This window comes from Prunus persica, chromosome G2 (assembly GCF_000346465.2).
Source record: "Prunus persica cultivar Lovell chromosome G2, Prunus_persica_NCBIv2, whole genome shotgun sequence".
NCBI lineage: Eukaryota > Viridiplantae > Streptophyta > Magnoliopsida > Rosales > Rosaceae > Prunus > Prunus persica.
Window position 1 is genome coordinate 23,692,076 of NC_034010.1, and position 22,603 is coordinate 23,714,678.

Here is a 22,603-nt window from a genome sequence, read left to right on the forward strand (position 1 = left end):
ACTCTGTAATGGCTTGACATAGGAGAAAAAAGAAGCAATGGAAGAACATGGCTTGAAATCGAAGGGTTCCAAGGATGAGAGGTGAAGCTTGCTCTCTCTGGATGTGTTTATCGGAAAGAGAGGAAGAAAATAGAAGCATGGGTGACTTTAGCAGATTTCCAGCAACTTGATGAAAGCTTCGTCAAGCTCCTAGGTTGCTTGACAAAAGAAAAAATGGGAAGAGATGGAGGAATATGGCTCAAATTGAAGTGTTCCAGGGATGAGAGGTGGTGATTGCTCTCTTTGGATGTTGGTTTTGGGAGAGAGAAGAAGAAGATGGAAGAACAAAGCATGAAATTGAAGGTTTCCATAAGGGATGCTTGCCTTCGATCGATCCTCACGATTGCTGGGAGGCTTGCAGCAACCAAGGTGAGTTTTGAGATCAGATCTCAGATCCAATCTGAGATGTCTTTGCTGGGTAGAAAGTGCTTCCTTTTATAGGCACTGGAAACTTTAATTTTGTCAAGCCTCCCTCCCCATTTTCTTCACTTTCTTCCATTTAATCTTGTTTGGTGAAATTTCCCTAGCCTGAACCCATAGGCACACAGCTTTTTAGGGTTCCAAGGTCCTCAGGCAGCTGGACTCCTCCATGTGGGTGAGGCGCCACCCACTTTTGTTTCATGTTTTCTCACCAAAGCTTGAAGAGGAAAGAATGGGTAAGGGTGCTTGATCAAAAGGGTGATCAGCACATGGGTTTGCTCGGTTTTGGTGGTTTGGTTGTGATCTAGTTTTAACAGAGATGCACGACGTTGGATATTGTTTAAGGTGTTGGGCTGGGCTATTTTATTTCCAGCGGCTTGTGAGTTCCCTTTGATTTCGTCAAACTGCTGGAAGCTTTGGCTAATGTGGGATTTTCTCACGTGTTATGGGCTATTAGGTTTTCTTAAGGTAATGGGGTACTAGGTTTGCTCTCATACTTACCTATATGTTTAGGCTCAAGGAATGGGCTTGAGTTTTGGTGCTCCCAAGTGGCCCAAAACTTCCACTCCTTGGACCATCAACGGGCCTCATGAATACTCGTAACCATCCATACCACAACCCGCTCAACAAGACCCAGACATTCGCGTGGCTTGGGCTCACTTAAGCTTGTAGCGTAGCGTGTTGCTTATTTGCTTGGCATGGCATGTGTGCAAGCGCATATGACGAACTTTCGCGTGCCCAAATCGGGTTTCCTCTCCGTAAGGTATCGCATTGGACCAAGAATATATTTTGGCCTAGCCTTGAATTTTTTGGGTCTCAACATTAGCCCCCTTGATTATTGGGGCCATGAATGTGTAATGAAATGGTCCAAATAATCAATTTGAAGCCCAAAATAAATGGCAGTGGCATGGCATGGCATGGCATGAGTTTAGGAACAACTCAAGGATGACTAGTTAAATGTCTCTGAAATTACAGCCAGATTTTTGTCCGGGAAGGTTAGAGGGGTGGCAATGGTCCCGCTTAAAACCTAATTCTTCTTAAACACCGAGGGTATTGCCTTGAGGAACTTTCCTAGACACTGTAATTTTAGAGGTCACTTACTAGAGTTACCAAGAGTTGGCCTATTTTGTGGCATGACAGAGAAGAAGATGCTTGGCGGATTAGCTCCAAATAACTTAGCTTGCATGATTTATTTGCTTGAGTGACTAGAGAGGCTTGATTTTGCATGGTTGTGATTTGCAAGAGTTGCATTGATTTGCACACTTGATGTTGGCATGTATTCTTGGTATTTGGCTTGATGCTTGGCATTGGCACTTATGCTTGATTTTGGATTGATGCTTGGCATTGGCGTGTATGCTTGATTTTGGCTTGTATGCTTGGATGCTTGGCATTGGCATGTACGCTTGATTTTGGCTTAATACTTGGCATTGCTTGGCTTTGGCTTGTATTGAGTTTATAGCACCAGCCCCAGAACACTTAAATTTGGCAGAAAAAACCTCAGTGAAGGTGATAGCGTGCGACATGATGGCTAAATAATTGAAGAATGCTTGAAATAGGGCATGTGCTGGAAGGGTATTTGAAATAGGGCATGTGCTAGAAGGATATTTGAAACATGGCATGTGCTGGAATGATGTTTGAAATAGGGCATGTGCTGGAAGGATGTTTGAAATAGGGCATGTGCTGGAAGAATGTTTGAAATAGGGCATGTGTTGGAAGGATATTTGAAACAGGGCATGTACTGGAAGGATGTTTTGTTTAGCATGGAATAGGTTCTGGAAAAACGTGACTTGGCTTGGCATGATTAGCTTGGATTTGGATAATCTAATGGTTGAGTTAAATCAAGATATAGCTTGATCTGGCATGAGGGTTCACTCTTCCGGCAGAATGAATATAGAGCTTGTGTTATTTTTCAAAAGCATCTTGTACAGCGCATCATTATCTTCAATGTTTTGCTTGGCTTGAATCTTGGTTATTGGGGTTTTGGAATTGCTGGTGGTGGTGATTGCAATGAATTCCTTCCTCAGCCCCCAAGTGCACCATAATCATCATAAAAAGATTTGATTAGCATGAGCTGCAAAAACTCTTGTTCCGTGGACTTTTGAATATTTGTTTGGGACATTGCATGGCGTGATGAACTTAGGATATCCTTTTGTTATAATGGTGAAAATTTGGCATGATAGCATGGCTTCTTCTTTGGTTTGAAAAAATTTGCTTGGCACGAAGCCCTCAAGTATTTTGGAGTTTGCATGTGTAGTTCACTCAATGGCATGAATGATAGATTTGCCTAAGCCCCTAGTCCTCATACAAGATCTGGTTTTGCTTGAGAATGAAGATCTCTTTATTTTCTCTAGTTTATTGCTTCTGATTGGAGGTATTGGTGAAGATAGCGGCCTAATCCCCAACAGAGTTGCCAATTTATGTAGGGGCTTTTTCGTTCCGGTAGCTATTGATGGGCTGGGCTGCCATAAAGAGCAAATTGGTGAAATTACCCCTTGTGTCTGAGTTCGAGAATCAAACCCGAAGAATGCTTCGAAAGGGTAGTGAAACCTTAGGAAACACCTTGTCCTTCTTCACCAATGAAACCAACAGTTGCTTACAGATAAATATTATGTCTTGGCATGATAGGCTTGTGTCATGGAAGCAAAATTGTCATGATTTTGGCACTAAAGAGAAAACTATGAGTTCTTGAGGGGGGGGAGGGAAATGGGTTGTTAAGGTAAGAGAGGAAGGGTTTGCAGGAAGGTTTGGATGAGAATGAGGGAAATAGAGGAGAATGGGTGGCTTAAGTATTTTTCCTGCAGCTTGACAGAGGCTTCGTCAAATGTTAGAGCAGTCTGCCATAAGAGGGAAAATGGGGGAGAATGATGAATAAAGCGCGAATTTGCTGGGTTTTGCAGGTGAGAGAGGAAGCTTGCTATTTGGATGTGGTTGTGGCTAGTGGTGAAGTAGTGGGTGTTTTGGGTAATTTTTCAGCAACTTGACAAAGGCTCTGTCAAGCTCTGGAATGACTTACCAGAAGAGAAGATGGGAGGAGATGGAGGAATAGGGCTCGAAATTGCAAGGGTTTCAGGGATGAGAGATGATGCTTGCTCTCTCTAGATGTGTTTATCAGAAAGAGAGGAAGAAGATAGAAGGATGGGTGACTTTAGCAGATTTCCAGCAGCTTGACGAAAGCTTCGTCAAGCTCCTAGGTTGCTTGACAGAAGAAAAATTGGGAAGAGATGGAGGAATATGGCTCAAAATTGAAGTGTTCCAGGGATAAGAGATGATGCTTGCTCTCTATGGATGTGGGTTTTGGGAGAGAGAGGAAGAAGATGGAAGAACAAAGCATGAAATTGAAGGGTTCCAGAGGGGATACTTGCCTTCGATGAGTTATCATGGTTGCTGGGAGGTTTGCAGCAACCAAGGTGAATTTTGAGATCAGATCCCAGATCCCTTTACTGGGTAGAAAGTGCTTCCTTTTATAGGCGCTAAAAACCTTAATTTTGTCAAGCCACCCTCTCCCTTTTTCCTATACTTTCTTCCATTCCACCTTATTTGGTGAAACTTTCCTAGCCTGAGCATGTAAGCATAAAGCTTTTTGGAGTTCCAATATCTTCACACAGCTGGACTTCTCCATGTGGGTGAGGAGCCACCCACTTTTTCTTCTTGTTTTCTCACCAAAGCTTGCAGAGGAAAGAATGAGTAAGGGTGCTTGGTCAAAAAGGTGATCAACATATGGGTTTGCTCGGTTTTGGTGGTTTGGATGCGATCTAGTTTTAACAGAGATGCACGATGTTGGATATTTTATAAGGTGCTGGGCTGGGCTGTTTTGTTTCCAGCAGCTTGTGAGTTTCCTTTGATTTCGTCAGACTGCTGGAAGCTTTGGCTGATGTGGGATTTTCTCACATGTTATGGGCAATTAGGTTTTCTTAAGGTGATGGGCTACTAGGTTTTCTCTCATGCTTACCCATATGTTTGGGCTCAAGGAATGGGCTTGAGTTTTGGTGCTCCCAAGTAGCCCAAAAATTTCACTCCTTGGACCATCAATAAGCCTCGTGAATACTCGTAACCATCCATACCACAACCTGCTCAGCAAGCCCCAGGCATTCGCCTGGCTTGGGCCCACTTAAGCTTGTAGCGTGGCGTGTTGCTTATTTGCTTGGCGTGGCATGTGTGCAAACGCATATGACGAACTTTCGCGTGCCCAAATCGGTTTCCTCTCCGTTAGGTATGGCATTGGACCGAGAATATATTTGGGCCTAGCCTTGGATTTTTTGGGTCTCAACACGTGGCATGTTGCTTAAATAAGGATTTTTCGCTTTGTGTTGTACTGGGCCGAAAATATATTTGGGCTCAGTCTTGGGTTTTTTGGGCCTTAACACACATATATATTTATCATAATTCTAGAGCAAGTCTAGGATACTTACCTCACAATGAGCACCCCACAAAACCCCTTCAGATATAAGCCTTAAACAGGTGCTAACCTATACGCAAACTCAACCAATAAGGCCCTATACAAAGGCAAAGTAGTCTGCCAGCACTGGCAGCGTGTACTTAAATAATTTTCGTAAGTTCTACTAATTACAAAACAGTTTCAGAATTGATATGCTAAATTGGACATACAGACAGTCTCATGGTAAAAAATTTGAAAACAAAACACAACTGTTTAGACTCCGAAACGAAACCCAACAATCAAAACCATAAACTAGAATTCTGCTGTCAAACAGCAGTGTTCAGCCACCGCATGAATTTTATAAAAATACTTAGCTTTCCAAAAATCGTGAAATTTCGCACACATAAGTCAGAGGTCTTAATCTACGTATTTTTAAAAAAATTGAGTCGTTTTATTAACGAATACTAGCCCATTACAGACTCCCAATCTGTTCCTGAATACAATCTAATAGGACATCTGATCCTGACCCAGTCCAATGACCACACGATTTTATAAGGTCATAGTAGCCTTAACGTTTTACATCATATTAAAATTTGAGGTCAAATGGAGTTCGACTTCCATGTCGTCTACCAATTACGAAACTGACATTAGTAAGTGGGAGACTGAAATCCACGTCACAGGACTAAATTTGAAAAGTCCCCGTAAATTGTATACTTGTCCAAATTCGAAGATCTTTATAGTTATAGAAAGCTGGGCAAGTCTAGTTTCTTAATATCAAAATTTCAGAAGGAGAAGCAATTGTTACCTTCTCGAACCCTCCTCTCTAAACTCCAGCCGTCAGTCTGCTTCCAAAAAACTCTTTTTCCCTTTTCCGAACTCTCTCTCTCCTTTTGGGCATTTATTCCTCTGTAACCAACTGAGTTAAACCCTAAAGTTCACTTTAAATGTGTCACCTAATGGGCCAGCCCTAATCTTAGCGCTAAAACCCTAGTTGGCCTCATAGAACATATCGGAGAGTCGGCCTGCTCACACTAACCTACTTGGGCTTTCGTAAATTGAAGTATCTTGGGCCTAAAAGCTTATAATAAGCTTAAGTTTACCATTATACTCAGCATTAATCACAGATATATCATAGTATAACATAAATTATTAGGAGAAAATTGACTTAAACAAGCCGGGCCTTACAACTATAGTGCAGCTCCAGTTCAGCAATCATCAATCCAGCCACTTCCAGCCCCATCCAGACTGAAGAGAGCTCAATTCTGCCCATCCAACAAGCCTTTCCATGGCTTAAATAGATTAAAGCTCTGCCAATCTCAACATTGGTATCAACTTCCAGCTGAAACCCATCAGTTGAAGGTGCTGATGTTCGAATCCAGTATAGGTACATCCAATCCACCCTGAGTCACAGGCAGCTATCCAAGCAGAAGTCGAAGCCCAACGTTCTGTTGTCCTTTCGGACGTGGCAATTAGGCAGTTCTTCATAAAAACAGTTTGATTTCTTTTTAATATTCATTCTGGCTAGAACTATTAGTTTTACTGTAAAAAATTGTGAAGTCCTCACCAGTCTAAGGCAAGAAAAGAACTTACTTAAGAGATATTTCTCACCAAAATTCACAATCACTTGTTTAAGGTTAGTAACTTGGGGCGCAAGTTATCTATTTCTTTTATATATATATAAGTATGTTACGGTTTTAAACTGCTAGCAGTGGCACGCTCACACACCAAAGAAAGTTGATTTGTTGACCACCAATGATTTTCAAATCAATGGAGAATTTTACCCTATCATCACAGGATTAAATCAAAATGGGTGAACAGTAACAGACAAGACACAATAATAATTGAAAATTTCTCACCTTGAATCAACTCCTAATGAAAAGTATTATTACTGTTCCCCAACTTTGGAGCTCCACTTGTGCCATTATCGCCAACTATCATTTTGGCATCAATTTTCTTCAAATTCTGATTTCCTTTAAGTTTAATAGTGACATGAGATTCATTTGTTGGATCCCTAAAAGTGCAAGCATTTTTGAGTGCTACCTAGTGTTTTTAAAGGCATGCCTTCGTGCGCGTCGAAGTGAGGCAACAGGAAATCGCCAGAGGCGGTCGGCTGTTTCACGAGTTGCACGTTTAGCATTGGGAAGGCGTAAGGAGGTGTTGCAAGGCATGGCCAAGCTGAGCTAGGCGTGCCAGATCTGGACACTTCTGAACCTAAAGAAATTTTGCGAGTATGCAAATTGGCTGCGACTCTGCGAGGAAGACGAATCATGTGTTTTCTTTTTAGATTTATTTTAATGAAATGACGTCATTTCGATTGCAGCGTTTTAAAAAAATTCTAAATGAAACGATGTCGTTTCACTTCGAGTGTTTTGATAAATAAAAAAATTATATATATTAAAAAACAAAAAACAAAAAAAACAAGTTTCTATTTTGATTTTTTTTTATTTAAAAAAAACGCAAATTCTAAATGAAACGACGGCGACACTGAAGCTAGACTCGCCTACATGAAAGCGAAAGCGTCAGTGGATCTTGATTTTTTTATTTTTTTATTTTTGTAAGTTCAGTGTAGATGAGGAGAATGGACTTGCTAACTTGTTTTGGAGAGACTCTACTTCACTTTTGGATTATATTGCCTTTGGAGACGTCCTCATATTTGACAGCACATACAAAACCAATATGTATGACAAGCCTATAGTGTTATTTGTTGGTTCAAACAACCACCGGGAGAGTGGTGGTTGTGCCCTATTGCTTGACGAGACCTTTGGAACATAAAAGTAGTTATTGGAGACATTCATATCCTCCATGAAAGGCAAGAAGCCTACATCAATATGACGGATGGGGATGATGCTATAAGCATAAAGCAACTGAGTATGTGTTGCCCATGTGCAATCATAACTTGTGCTCATGGCACGTGGCAAGGAATGCACATAATAACTTAAAGGATAAAGAATTGGTACAATCATTTCAAGTATATCTTTGGGAACCAATTATAGTCAATGAGTTTGAAAAGAAATGGGAGTTTTTGAAGGATAACAAAACGAGATGCCTGCTCGAAATCACGCCTTAGACTCAAGTTTTTTAGTGGTTTGTGTACTACTCAATGCGTAGAGTGTAGGAACAAGTTTTTGAAAGATTACTTGAGGAAAGGCGTTAAGTTGTTTGAATACATATCACCGAAAACAGTCAAAGAAGTGCTTACAACAACAATGAAAAGTCTTGAGCAACATGCTTCCCAAATTTACACACATAGGTTCTTTTTATTGGTATGTAACGAAATCAATGCTTCGTCAGCACTCATTCATGAAAAAATAATCTATAATTTCATAGGACGGTTGCATATTTTAGTGAAATACGGTGAACCGCAAAATAATTGGAGTTGTGTGTACCTTGGCAGGAAAGATGTTCGAATAGAGTGCAACTGTCAGAAATATGAAAGCAAAGGCATCCCATGTTGCCATTTGTTTTATGTGATGAAGTGGGAGCATGTTATGAAAATTCCCTCGTCACTCATAATGAAGTGATGGACAAAAACTGCCCGAATGGACAGGCATTTGTGTCAGAAAGTGGAAGCAAGGAGGTTGTACAAACCGCGAGATACGAAAGTTTAAGTTGTATATTGCCAACAAAGTATGTTTGTATACATCAAAGAGCACATATGGGTATAGTATTATTCATAAAATTTTCTTATTAAAATAAATTTATGTTCAAAGGGCTTACGCCTCACTGCTTCAAGGCTTACACCTCGCATAACGCGACTAAAACGCCTCGCATCAATGCCTCGCCTTTCAAAACATTGGTGCTACCTGTGATGGTAAGGAATTATTGTTAGCAGAAGAAACAGAGGAGCAATGATCATCTTGGAGCAAGGTGAAAACTTCTGCGCAATTGGCTACCTGATTTTCTGCATTGTTTGCCTTTTCTTCTCCAAAAGGTCTCTGATCATAAAGAAGTCGTAGGTCAAGTAATATTACATGCTTAAGAATAGAAGCACGAGAACTAGAGACGGCTATGTATTAGAGAAATATAGGATAAAAATGATAACCTCATGAAGTGGTTCTTTCTCCAAGTCCACTACTTGTTTATAGCGTGAAGAAGATGCTGATGATAAAAGTTTTCCAACCTTTGCTCCCACATGCAATGTGGCACATGTCGATGTAGCTGAACTAGACTTTCGAGGATAAGGATTGCTTGGTTTTCTTTTGGGACGTGGAGGCGGAATATCAATGCCAATTGATTGTCCTATGGGAACACCATTTACGTGTGCCTCCTTCTCCAGCTGGTCTGATTCAAGACAGAATGGAGTGGAATGTCTCAGATACTCTGGTGAAAGCTCAAGCATCATTAGTTAACTTAAACCTATATTATGTACCCAAAAAAAGAAGGATGTCTATTGATACCCTCAAGAACTTGTGCACAGTTAGCCTCAATATAGGTTGCCTTATGTTACACGTGGTGTTACTTTATTAGTGGAATTTGGAAAGATGATATTTTACACAGGCATACCGCATGTGACCTATTCATTTGTGAATTAGACAAAGGCTCTGAATCAAGAAGATTGATTATCTTTTGCTCTAATCTAGTAAATTGGTTTTGCTGTTTGGCTATTTTAGAAAATGGTTTTTCTTAATCTCTACTTAATTGGTTAATTTTGCATGCTCACCAGTATAAATCTTGATATGATCAAGACATGAACTTTGACATTTTCATCAATATATCGCTAATTAACCACATGATTAATCTGAATAGTAACCTTACTTAAGATAATGAAATGATCATATGACTAATATAAAGGTCCACATGAGTGGTCCATATATAGCACCCTCACTATAGAATTTCGCAAGGAAGCACCATTCATTTGTCAGAGTACTTGGACACACGCCAGGGCTAAAGGCTTAAAGCTGTAGAACCTTTTTTGCTAAGATATATAAAAAATGCCAATCTCAATCTAACTTTTGAACTCTGTGTTTTGTGTCCAGAAAAGGAAGATTAGAAAGATTTGTTTTCCCCGTTGACCAAAGCAGAATGAAAGATTTGATCTACTGGATAGTTGATCTCTTTCATTGTCTTCTCTTAATACATAATTTCCAAACCTTTAACCTTAAGAGCATCCACAACACAATTTACCTTTAACCTTTAACCTTGTCTGACAACATAAATTTCCGAATGGCCGACCTCTTTCTTGTATACTTCTATGTACCTGAAGATGGATGGTTGGAGGGCCATTCATGCATGTAGTACTCCTCGAGAGGGTAGCAATGGAGTCTGAGAGTCTCCAGTAATCTCTCCACTTTATGGCAGATGAAAAAACTCCTTGTTGATAAATATGTGAACATTCTTCACTTTGTCTGCGAGATACATGTAACTATAGTACAATAATTTGTTTCCGCACCTTGTAATTCATGTCATTACGTTTCTTCTGTTACTTTACAAGGGAAAGATAAAAGTAAAATAATCTGCAGACAAAATGTGCCGAGTCTTAAATAATTTCTTGCTCATAGACAAGAAACATTTGCAAATATTTTATTTGGCTTGAATTGAGTGTTTTTGTTATTGATGTGATGTGAGCACAGGCTCGGAACACTTTTATTTTAGTGTGTAAGCGTTCATATCACTTGGCTACTTAAACAATTCCATAACCCAAAGGTTACAGACAAAACATTCATATCTGATGCCACTAAATCCAGCACCAGTTGCCAGGGCCATGAATTCTTCTTCACTCCTCTCCTTCGCTCCCGGAATTTGAGTCATCATAATCATATCAAGTTGGGAAGTGGCTTTCACAGCAGTGCTAGTATCTGGCATAGCTGGAAGTAGTTCTTCCACAACAATCACTTTTCCATTGTCTGGAATAGCTTTGTAACAATTCTTCAACAGCTTTAGGCAGTGCTCATCGCTCCAATTATGAAGTATCCACTACAAACAAATGTATCAGAAGACAAGTAGAACAGCTTCATATATATAGTTACCATTGTTAAACTAAAGAAGAAAACCAAAAATTTAATTAATGCTTGAGAAATTCAAAAATTACCTTCACAAAAATAGCATCCCCACTTGGAACACTAGCAAACATGTCTCCTCCGACATGTTCCACACCTGCAAAAAAAAATTTAACTCCCATTTTATGCTGCACACTGCTTCCGATGAAGCAAAAACTAATAAATTAAAGTCCTACCAGGATAGGAAGGGGCATGATTTACGACATGGGGCAAGTCATAATTGATACCCCTTATATGGGGATATCTAGATGTGACCAGATTAAGGGTCACTCCAAAGCCACCACCAACATCAACAAGTTGTGTGAGGTTCTTGTCTTCAAAACCCTTGTAGATGTGAAGAAGTTTCTTGATGACAATGGTAGTGTGGTTAAACATTGCTGTGTTGAACACTTGATTAAACCTGGGGTCCAAACCTAGAAACTCAAAAGTTTGCATGCCATGGACCCTGTTAAATGGAATTCCTCCTTCAACAACTGCATCTTTCAGTTGAGACCTGTAGATTGATTATGTGTAGAAAGTGGAGTTAGATACCCTATTAGTATTATAATTAGCACAAACTATGTGAGTTGTTTCTTTGACCTGGGGAACTTAATAAATTTTGAATTATATAGGGCCTTTCTTCTATTATTGGGTGAACCGTTTATAATTTTAATAGTTACTTCCCTAGCCAAGATCCCAGACTGACTTTAATTATGCCATTTTAAGGAATGAGATTGTCTGTAAATTTGGGTATAATAACAGTAAATATGTCTCCTTACACCCAAGTTCGATCATTCTCTCGTAGTTTTCTAGTTTCTTCATTATACTAATTTTTTTTATATAATCATGTGTAGTGCATATGCCAGTACATTAATCAAACTTAAATAGATAAAAAGGGTCAAGATCAGGGACACGCAAAAAGCTACACTTCTTGACACACCTTTTCAGCCTTTAGATGTTTCTTCATCCAATGGTTGAAAACACATCTGATAGCTCATGTATTATTTTATTGGTGTCATTAACCCATTGCACACAGTACGAGACTATATCTACATTAGGAGAAAAAAAAATTCCTACAGAGAGAAACTCCCAAACAACGGAGATAACGCTTTTTGCTATCCTTGGTCAATAACATAATGACACATGGGATAACTTATCAACAAAGTCATTGTATTGACAAAGAGTAGCAAAATAGTACTATCCCCATTACAATAAAGTATTTTTCCTACATTAGTTGTATATTCTCTTCCCCCTCATTTATACCAACCATTCTCTCTCTAACTATTCAAAACAACCCTTTCCTCTGTCACCATTTTTTCTTTCTTTAAAGCACACGTTCCACTCTGTAAAAGCAAGAAGAAGGTGAAGATAATGTAATTTTGTGATTCCTTCTGCCCTTGAAACCTTTGCATTATGAAGTCCAAGCCTCACCTCACCTCACACAACTATTGCCTTCAACTTGTTTAAAAAACAGAATATAAAATTATCAAAGAGAAAGATGACCCATTGAAATCACATAAACATATGCTATATAGCAACTTAGGGGTCGTTTGGTACGTCTGATTGTACTGACTAAATGTCTTCATAATAATATATGAATTGTTTTTTAAATAGAAAAGTTAATATAGATCCAAATTTCCATTGAGAAGTTGGGTTTAATCTTAGGATTTGGTGACTTTGATACAAGTCCTTTGACTTTTATGCTACATATGATTACATTCTTTTTAAAATATTTTATGATGTAATTTTTTTTTTAAAATTATTTTTTGTTCCAATGTTGCCCATTATACTTTGAATCGGGTAATAGTAATTTATGTGATAATAATTAGCCATTTATAACATATGTCTAATAGTAATTTATGTAATAATAATTAGCCATTTATAGCGTTTGTCATTGAATAGAAAAGGAAAAAAATCACTAACATATCCCAAAAATCACGTTGTTACAAACTATTATACATTGTCAATCAAAGCATTTGATGGTGGAACTTTTAGTACCTCTGTATGCACACGGAAGCATACATCACATGCAAGAGCAGATCAAAGAGAGGTAGTGATGGATGATGACATTCATTTGCTAAATTTATAATGTAAGACACAAAGGGTTCAACTTGAGAGAGAGAACTTGATCTACTTGCAGCTAGAATAATGATCCAAAATGGCATTTCCCTCTAAAACAACTACCTACGCATTTCTACGGTTTCCAATTGAAGCATGCAAGGAAAAACCAGATCAGTTTGCAAACACATCGTTTAGTACATGAGTTATAGGTAACAATTTTTATTTGTGTTCACCCTATGGTAGAGGTATATTACATACTCTTATAGATATATATAGTAGAATTCCTATGGTGTAGGTATATTGTTCTATTGCCTATTGCATAGATATATATGTATTTTTTCATATTTTTGACAATGTATAACAGTATTTTATGTACTTTTTTTTTTATACGTAACTTACAATTTTTATTTGTCTATTTTTGTATCTAACTTATAGGTAGTCTTCTAATTTATGTTCCTAACTTATATGCAGTCTTTTAATTTAGGCTCCTAACTTATAGGTAACACGATTTATAACTAAGTTTTTTTCATTGCTAATAATAACACTATTTACCTATATGTAAGGTACATAATTTCATGTGAGTGCTTGTCTGATCGATTGGTATAATATATGGGTCTTTACTTTGCATTAATTAAATTGTATTTTATCCATATATTAGGTAAATATTATCACGGAAAGATTTCAAAATTTAAATTAAGAAATTCAATTACAAGGAAATAATTCATTAAATTTAGATTTTAAATGTGTTTTCCTTATTTACTTCAAAGGGTAAAACCAATACAACAAAAAAAGTAATAAATGACAAAGGACCTATATCTAAAATCCAAAACGCGTGGACTAAACCCAGTAACAGCTAATCGTTTTGGACCTATATCTAATAAGCCAAAGTGGCTTTTTGTGTATTCCTCCATAGGCCTCATCATTTGGCCTGCGGGCTCATGGGCCCATGGGGGCCCGCCCGGCCCGGCCTGTTGTGAGCTTTGAAATGGCCAGGCATGCCTTGGGCCGGGCTAGGCTTGGGCTTGGGTGTCTAAAGCCCCGCCTGGCCCATAAGCCCGGCCCGATTAAGTCCAAGAAAGCCCGACCCGGCGCTCCCACAAAAGCCCGGTTCGATAGGCCAGCATACATATATAATTATGTATAAATACTTAAATCACATATATAATTTGTTTCATTTCATTTACTTTTCTTTACTCATTCCTAGTTTATAATTGGATGATTAGCACATTAATTTGTGTTAATTGTTAATCCCAATTATAATTGGATGATTAGCATACTAATCATATATATAAGATGAACAACATATCACATCACCAAATATAATCATATCACGAAACATAATCGTACCACCAAATATAATCATGCTTTTCTTGAACACATCACCAAATATTTGCATATTTATTCATACCATCCTTTAAAAAAATATTTTTTTCATACTTATTATATTTTAAAATTATTTCTTAAAACGTATTACGATCTAATTATGTAATAACCTAAAAAATAATACTTGGTTTTATTATTTTTGTGGAAAATCTTATAAGTTGTGTGACTTTATTGGGTGTTTTATGAATTTGGTTTGAAGTGAAAATATTGGAATTAAGTGAGTTTAATCTCAAATTTGGACTAAAATGCCTTTATGATTAAGTTTATGATTTTTTTTTTAATGAAGTAGGGCCCGTTTAGGCCCGGCCCGGCCCGATGGGCTTTCTCAAGCCCGGCTCATGGGTCGGGCTTGGGCTTTGAATTTTTTTAAAAACCCGGCCTGGCCCAGCCCGATATTTTCTGTCTCCTCTTTAAAACTCGGCCCAGCCTAATCCAAGCCCATTAAATTTAGACAGAGCTAGCGTGATCCGGCCCATTGACGAGCCCTCCATCCCGACTCTATAAAAAATTAGTACTAAATTAGTAATAAATGAATAAAGGAGGAAAGTAAAGAGGATAACTTATTTAGTAGCAAGCCCAAGAGGACTAAACTAACCAGCTTTCCGTGAAGACCTTATCTTGAGTCAATGCCATCATGGGACCCAGAGAACCACCTTCTTCATCATTCACAAAGTACTTGGATACTGGGCCAAGGCTATAGACCCTCTGAAAATCAGACGCACCATTTTCATCCTCATTAGCAGCAACAAGAGAGCAATGGAGAACAGAGTGGCTGGTGAGGAGCCTGAGGATCCTATCCATCATCATGGGTGCCTCAGAATTCTTGGTGCCAATCTTGGCTGCAATCTCAGACGAAGAGAGCTTGGCGCCTGGACCCTCTCTGGCTATGATGTCAAAAACGCCAAGCTCAATTGCTGATTGCAGAGATATGGACAGCGCAAAAGAACCCACCAACTGCAGGGCATAGCATAAGATTTCTTCTTCCTCTTCCTTTGTAATTTCATCCTCAGTCTCAACATGATTTATTTTGGGATGGCTTTTCCTCTCCAATGAAGAAGCCATTGTTGAAGATATAAAAGTCCCACGTCCGAAATTACAATTTATATAAGTGGTTCTACTCCTAATAACACTAAGATTTTTGTGATAAAACTCTATACCTATTGAGTTTTATAAGTGATTAAGTAAGGTACAATATCGGGGTTACTAATAGTGGGCCGCTGGCCTGTCTATGAAATTTAACATATATTTATGAAATAAGGTATGCCTAAATTATGAAATAAGGTAGTTGTCAATGTTGATTTGACTCAACATTAAACCACTCAATTGAAAAGTCTACCAAACCTTGAGATCTTTCCTTGTCGCAATTCATCACGGCTCGATGGTGTACGCTAGATACTTTTATTGAATATATAAATTTCAGAGAAGCTTTGACGCAGAAGATTAAAGACACATAAAAAGATATAATTGGGAGCGGCTAGAGCAAACCCGAAAAGTAATGCAGCTGAGATATGAGAAGAACTTGTGGTCGGTTTTTGAAGCTTATACATATGTGTATATCATTTTGTTTGCATAAGCTTATTCTAACCACGGTTATAAATGTAATTTGTCTTCATTTTGTAATTCATATCATTACGTTTCTTCTGTTACTTTAGAAGGGAAAGATCAAAGTAAATAGGTAAAATAATCTGCAAACTTTATGTGCAGTTCTGAGTTTGAGTCAAGGGCAGTCCTACCCTAAAGGCAAGGTAGGCAGCCACCTACTCCATTGTCTGCCAAACCAAAAATTACCCAATATCCAATACAATTAAATTTCGTCTGCCTACTCAAAACCAACCCATCAAGGGCGGTCCTACCCTAAGGGCAGGGTAGGTAGCCACCTACTCTATTTTTTGCCAAACCAAAAATTACTCAATATCCAATACAATCAAATTTCTTCTACCAACTCAAACCCAACCCACCAGGGGTGGTCCTACCCTAAGGGAAGGGTAGGTAGCCGCCTACTCCATTTTTTGCCAAAACAAAAATTACCCAATACTCAATACAATCAAATTGCTTCTGCCTACTCAAACCCAACCCACTCAAATTTTTCCCTTTAACAAAAACAATAACTAGTTGTCCATGAAGACCTTGTCTTGAGCCAATGCCATCAAGGGCCCAAAGTACTTAGACACAGGGCCAAGGCTATAGACCTTCTGAAAATCAAACACACCATTTTCATCCTAATTAGCAGCAGCAAGAAAGGAATGGAGAACAGAGTGGCTGGTGAGAAGCATGAGGATCCTATCCATCATCATGGGTGCCAATTGTCACATTCCGGATTGGCTCTGCCATAGCACGATATTGTTTGCTTTAGAGCCCCCTGCCCTCACGATTTTGTTTTTGAGAACTCACGAGCAACTTCCTAGTAGGTCACCCATCCTGAGATTGCTCCAGCTTAAACTCGCTTAACTTCGGAGTTCCCATGACTCCGAATCTAGTGAGCTCCCAAAATGATTCGTACTAGATGGAGGTGGGTATGCACATATAAGGCACATCACCCCCTCTCCGTTGGTTGATGTGGAATGTTACAATCCACCCCCCTTAGGGGCCCGACTTCCTCATCGGCACACTCGCACCACACGGCAGAGTGGCTCTGATAGCAAATTGTCACATCCCGGATCGGCTCCGCCGTAGCACGATATTGTCCGCTTTGAGACCCCATGCCCTCATGATTTTGTTTCTGGGAACTCACAAGCAACTTCCCAGTGAGTCACCCATCCTGAGATTCCTCTAGCCCAAACTCGCTTAACTTCGGAGTTCCCATGACCCCGAAGCTAGTGAGCTCTCAAAAGGACTCATGCTAGATGGAGGTGGGCATGCACATATAAGGCACATCATCCTCTTTCTGTTGGTCGATGTGGGATGTTACAATGCCAATCTTGGTTGCAATCTCAGACGAAGATTTAGCCTCTCTGGCTATGATGTCGAAAACGCCAAGCTCAATTGCTGATTGCAGAGATATAGACAGCACATAAGAACCCACCAGCTGCATGGCATAGCAAAAGCTTTCTTTCTTCTTCCTCTTCCTTTGTAATTTAATCCTCAGACTCAGCATGATTTATTTTGGGATGGATTTTCCTCTCCAATGAAGAAGCTATTGGATTGGACTGTCAATATTTACATTCTGAAACTCATTGTTAGTAGTGATTAAACTCATTAACAGGTGAACCAGGTAACAATACTAAGAAAATAGGGAAATAGCTCAAAATGCCACCCATTTTATAATTTTTTGTGAAAATACCACCCCTCCCCCAAAATTTTAAAACTATATCACCTATAAATACATTTTTATTGTCCATTGATTGCACATATATCGCATTTTTAGAAATTTTGTTCTCTCTCACCTCTCTTGGCTTCATCTTTCACTGTAGGTCAGCTCTCACTCTCTCTTTGCTATGTCTCTTTGTCGCTTAAGTCTCAGTCCATCTTCGCTCAGCTCTCACTCTCGGTCTTTCTCAGTTTCTCTCTCTCTCTCTCTCTCTCTCTCTCTCTCTCTCTCTCTCTCTCTCTCTCTCTCTCTCTCTCTCTCTCTCTGACGCAGTGGCCTTCCTCCCTCAACGGCATCTGTTCATCAAAGCTTAACTCCACTGTTCACATCCAAAAGGTACTGTTCATCATCATTTTCTTTGGGTTTAGGGGTTTCTTCAAAATTGATTTAGGGTTTAGGTATTGGTTTGAAATTGGTTTAGGGTTTATGGGTTCCTATGAAATTGGTTTTGGGGTTTCTCTGAATTTGGTTTAGGGTTTAAGGATTTCTCTGAAATTGTCTAATTGTGATGATTCCTTGTTTGAAACAGTGAAGGAGTGTGTTCTTTGTTCTTCGTTTGAAACTGATGTTGTTTTGCTGTTGTTATTGGTATCGTATTGTTGTTTTATTGATGTAGGATTGCCATTTTAGTGGTATTATATTGGCATCGTAGTGCTATGTTATTGCTAGTTTATTATTGTTTTATTCCCGTTCCATTGTGGTTTTAATGGTTTTGGCGATTTATTGAATTGGATTCTGTGTTTGTTTGTTGTTTTTGTTTCATCCAAAGAAGGAAAATTGTAGATATTCATTTATAGTCTCTACATTAGGCACATGAATCTTTATAGTTTGTTTTTGCAGTTGCAGTAGCTTTTGTTGGAATTTTAATATTAAGCAATATTTATTTTCCTATTTCAATGGAAATTAATAGAGTTCATTGGACAATGGTGTTCTTTGTCAATTTGTAGGAAGAGGTATCAAAGCACCTGTTTATTCAATGGATGCATTAGTTGGTTATTTTATATGGTTTGCAGTATTGGAGATGTGCCACAACAACGTGATGGGTAAGCTATGTGAATTTAATGCAGTTTATCGATATTGTACATAACTGCAGTTCTAATTTCTATACTTATTGGCCCGACAATACCTCGTGCGGAATCATAACGGTCAAATTCATTGAGCATCTTAGTGCCGGCATTTCGTTGGATAAAGTTGACCCTTCAAAGATTACATATTACCGACTCAAACTTGCAATTAAGGCTTTAAGGGGGGAGGCATATATATGAGGTAAATTTGATAATGTCAGTGAATTGAGTTCAGTCTTCACTTATCACTTGGGAATTCATTGTGCTCCTTAATTATGTCAGGAAATCCTTTATATGAAGATGCAGACATCGAAGTTGTACTGGAGGTGCTTTATATAGTCATCCATACATTTTAATAGAGCTGTTTGGTTTAGGTAATCTGTGTAACAAGGTGAAATGTAATATTGTACAGTCGGTGGCAGTAGCTAATTGCCTTACATGGCACATACATTGATTCCATTTTCGGTTTTTGTTTTCGAGTTGCAATCATGGTTGGCCTACTTATTATTTAGATTGTGAAGTTCAACTATTTCGTACTGCTTGATATATAAGCATACTTGCTCTTTATGGAGGTATGACAATTTACTTGTTTGAAACGACGTGTTTATTTCCACTGACTTCTACTCTTTTTTGTATCCTTTTTTGACATTTGGTCCATGTAGTTTTGTTCAGTTTTCTGTGCTCAATCCAATCATATTCATAACACAAAATTTGCATAATTGGTAGAAAATAGAGGAAGTGCATAATTCATTTATGCATAAAACGCAATAAACTGGTGATGCAGTGGCGATATAGTGGCAATAAAACGATGTTGAAAATTGCCACAATTCCATAAAAGCCAAATGCCACCCAAAAACCCGTTTGCATCCACAATATGATGATTAGTAAAGCCCGGGTTATTAACAACACACATGGCTTTATCACCACTTATTCTTGGTTCAAGAACAACCAACACCTCAACATGATTTAATTGGATAATATTCTTAAGTATTCTGAGGAGGGATTTGTCCCCAGCACCTCTTACATTCCATACCAATATCATTAAAGGAAATGGCATTGAAGGACCCTAGGATAAAGATCCTAAATTAAAAGGCAGAGCTCAAAGCCTCTACCAAGGCAGCGGCAGAGCCTACAACTCCAGATTTAACATCTATCATGGCTTTTTTAAGCCTAGCAGAATCTACAATAACAGCAGGAGGATGGCTATTTACCTCATTTCCAATTGAGACACCTATGTATGGACTTCCACCAGAGTTATTCACAAAACTATCGCCACAAATCATTGAATCAGTATTTTGATCCATATTAGGGGGGTCATTCCCTTCGATAACAGGCTTACTGACATGGTCACCCCTAATCCCCTTCTCCTTCAAATACCTGTTCAGATTGAAAGAGAGGCCATCCAACGTTTCTTCCTGGATATCCAGATTGTGAACTTGGAATCCATTCGACAAGGAAGTCTTCTTGAGGACACGTGGCTTAAAATCAACCTGTCTATTTTTTGGAGTATTAGTTGCAGCATCTTTCTCTTTTCCGTTGTTGGAAATATCCCCCAAGGTTTCCTTGGTCTACCTTTAGCTTTCTGTTTTCCCTTGACTTGCTTTGTAGTCTCACCAATTTGTTTTGCCTCAGCACATGCAGGGTCTGGGAAGCATGGTTGTGGGGTGGCAACAGGAGGTTGCACTTCAAGGACCTCAGGGAGGCCATTTATCTCATTTTGTGAGTGCAAAGGATCAAATCTGGACCTAGATTTTTGTTTGGCAGCATTGATCTTGCCATCAGCATGTGTAAGCTCCTTTTTTTTTTTTTCTAAAAGGTTTAACTAGGCTCCAAGGACCGAAATGACTTGAATCCGCAGAGGTAGCTGCATAAGCATCCTTAGTACCAGAAGAAGTCCCAATATCAGTATCAACCCCAAAAGGTTCCTTATCAGACACAGACTCTCCTTCCATAGGCTTTTGGGTACCATCATGGACTCTGATTTCAGATGGACATTGGTTCCTATTATGGCCATAAATACCACAGCCAAAGCAGACCAAATGGAGTCCCTCATATTCTATGGCATACCAATTATTCTCAACTTGCACTTCTTCTTTTTTTGGTCGGAATCGAGTTTCATTAAATAGAAGGTCAAAGCCATATTACATCAAATTGAACTCAAATAATTGAGTTCACACAAAATTCAATACAAGTAGACATAGAGCCCACTACAAATAAAATTAACAAAATGTATAAAGCACACATAAAGGCATTAAGCCCACATAAAGACAAAGAACCCACATAATAGCAAAAGGCCCATAAAATACAACACAACATTAGGAAACCCTAACACCAATAACAGGTATGTGCCGCACAATCCAACAACCACAAGCCGCACCACCAAAGCAAGCCAACAACCACCAAAGAGAAACCAGTAACCAACAGAAAATGGTGGTGAGCAAGCCACTAAAGCTGCACCTAGTAGGAGTAGCGCAACGGAAGAAAAACAACGGAAGAAACATCTGTGGAGTCAAAGAGCCGATGATAGTGGTTAAGACCAAACGATGTGATGCAACCTCCAACATTAAGGAGAGAAAATGCATTGCAAAAACCTGTAAAGAGCACAGCAAGCCCGAACACTCCAGGAAAAGCACAGATCCAACAAAACCACCCAAAACGACCAAAATCGATGGGCAATCCCTGGAGACTAAAAGAGCTCGCAACACCAGCCACCACCACAAGACCACAGGGCCACCGATAGATTGGGCAGACAAACTGAATCCATCAAGACCTACCCCAGATCCCAGCACAGGCTGGGAGGGAGAGGGAACGGGGTCAAAACAGGGGATTCAAATCCCAGATCTGCAAAAGAAGCAAAACCAAAAAAAAGGGCCAAAACTAAGCCACCAAAACCCAACATCAAAACGCCCAGCCAAATCAAAGAAAAGGGGAAAGAGAAATAGGAAGAGGAAAAGGGAGCAAATGAGGGATGGGGGAGCGGACTAGAATCTAGGAAGGAAAAGGGTAGGGAGGAAAGGGGAAATGCAGAGGCCACCCACCCCCAAAGGGGATGGCGGCTCAGTCTTCAAAACTAAGGTTTTCTTTCTAAAGAGAGGGAAGCCAGAGAGAGAAGTTTCCATGACTTTTAACCTCAACTTGCACATTAGCAATTAACGGTTTGGTCAAATCCAATTCAATACAGATTCGAGAGTATTTGCCACGGGCTTGAGCAACTGTGAGAGTATCAATGCGATAAGTCACACCAATAAGGTCCCCAATACGTTTAATTGCCTCAGGATTAAACCATTCAACATGTAAACCTGTAATACGCACCCACACAGCCATACGAGTAATAGTAGCTTCATTAGTATAGGGGACTTTTTCTTCCGGTGGCTGTAAATGGGCTAGGCTGCCGTAAATGGCAGACTGATGAAATTGTCTCCTTTGTCTGAGTTAGAAAATTAAACCCCAAAAATGCTTCGAAAGGGCAGCAGAGCCTTAGGAAGTATTTTGGTTACCTTCACCAGCCAAAACAATGGCAACTTACAGGTAATTTTTGCATGCTTACAGATAAACTTTTGAGCTTAGCATGAGAGGCATGTGGCATGGAAGCAAAATCAACATGAGTTTAGCACTGAGGGGAAATTTAGGCTTTCTTAAGGGGAAAAAGGGAAATGTTAAGGTGAGAAATGAGAGAATTGTAGGAGATTTGGCTAGGAAGAGAGAAATGAAGAACAATGCTCTTCCGACAGCTTGACAGATACTCTGTCTACCAGAAGAGAAGAATAGAGAATAGGGTGAACAGTGCACGAGATTGCTGGGTTTTTGCAAGTTAGAGAGAAAGCTTGCTCTCTGAATCTGAGTTGGATTTGTTAGGTAGGAGAAGCCTCATTTTATAGCCGCTGGAAACCACCGCTTCTCAAGAAACCCTAATGGCTTCTACCCATTTTGGCCAAGCTTTTCCTCTCCTTTCTCATCTCCCTCCTTCACTCTTCCCATT

The 22,603-nt window shown here is 39.2% G+C and overlaps 1 protein-coding gene and 1 long non-coding RNA gene across 2 annotated transcripts; both read right to left on the bottom strand.

Moving 5' to 3' along the window:
* LOC18787303 (caffeic acid 3-O-methyltransferase) lies at positions 10,215–15,390 on the bottom strand. Its single transcript, XM_007220801.2, has 4 exons — positions 14,849–15,390; positions 11,007–11,323; positions 10,863–10,927; positions 10,215–10,747 (listed from the first exon to the last, which is right to left on the bottom strand). Exons 1-4 carry the CDS (start codon positions 15,313–15,315, stop codon positions 10,451–10,453), a joined length of 1,146 nt encoding a protein of 381 aa, XP_007220863.2. The 5' UTR covers positions 15,316–15,390; the 3' UTR covers positions 10,215–10,450.
* On the bottom strand, positions 20,718–21,810 carry LOC109947138. Its single transcript, XR_002270111.1, has 2 exons — positions 21,216–21,810; positions 20,718–21,125 (listed from the first exon to the last, which is right to left on the bottom strand). It is a non-coding gene; the product is annotated as an uncharacterized LOC109947138 (long non-coding RNA).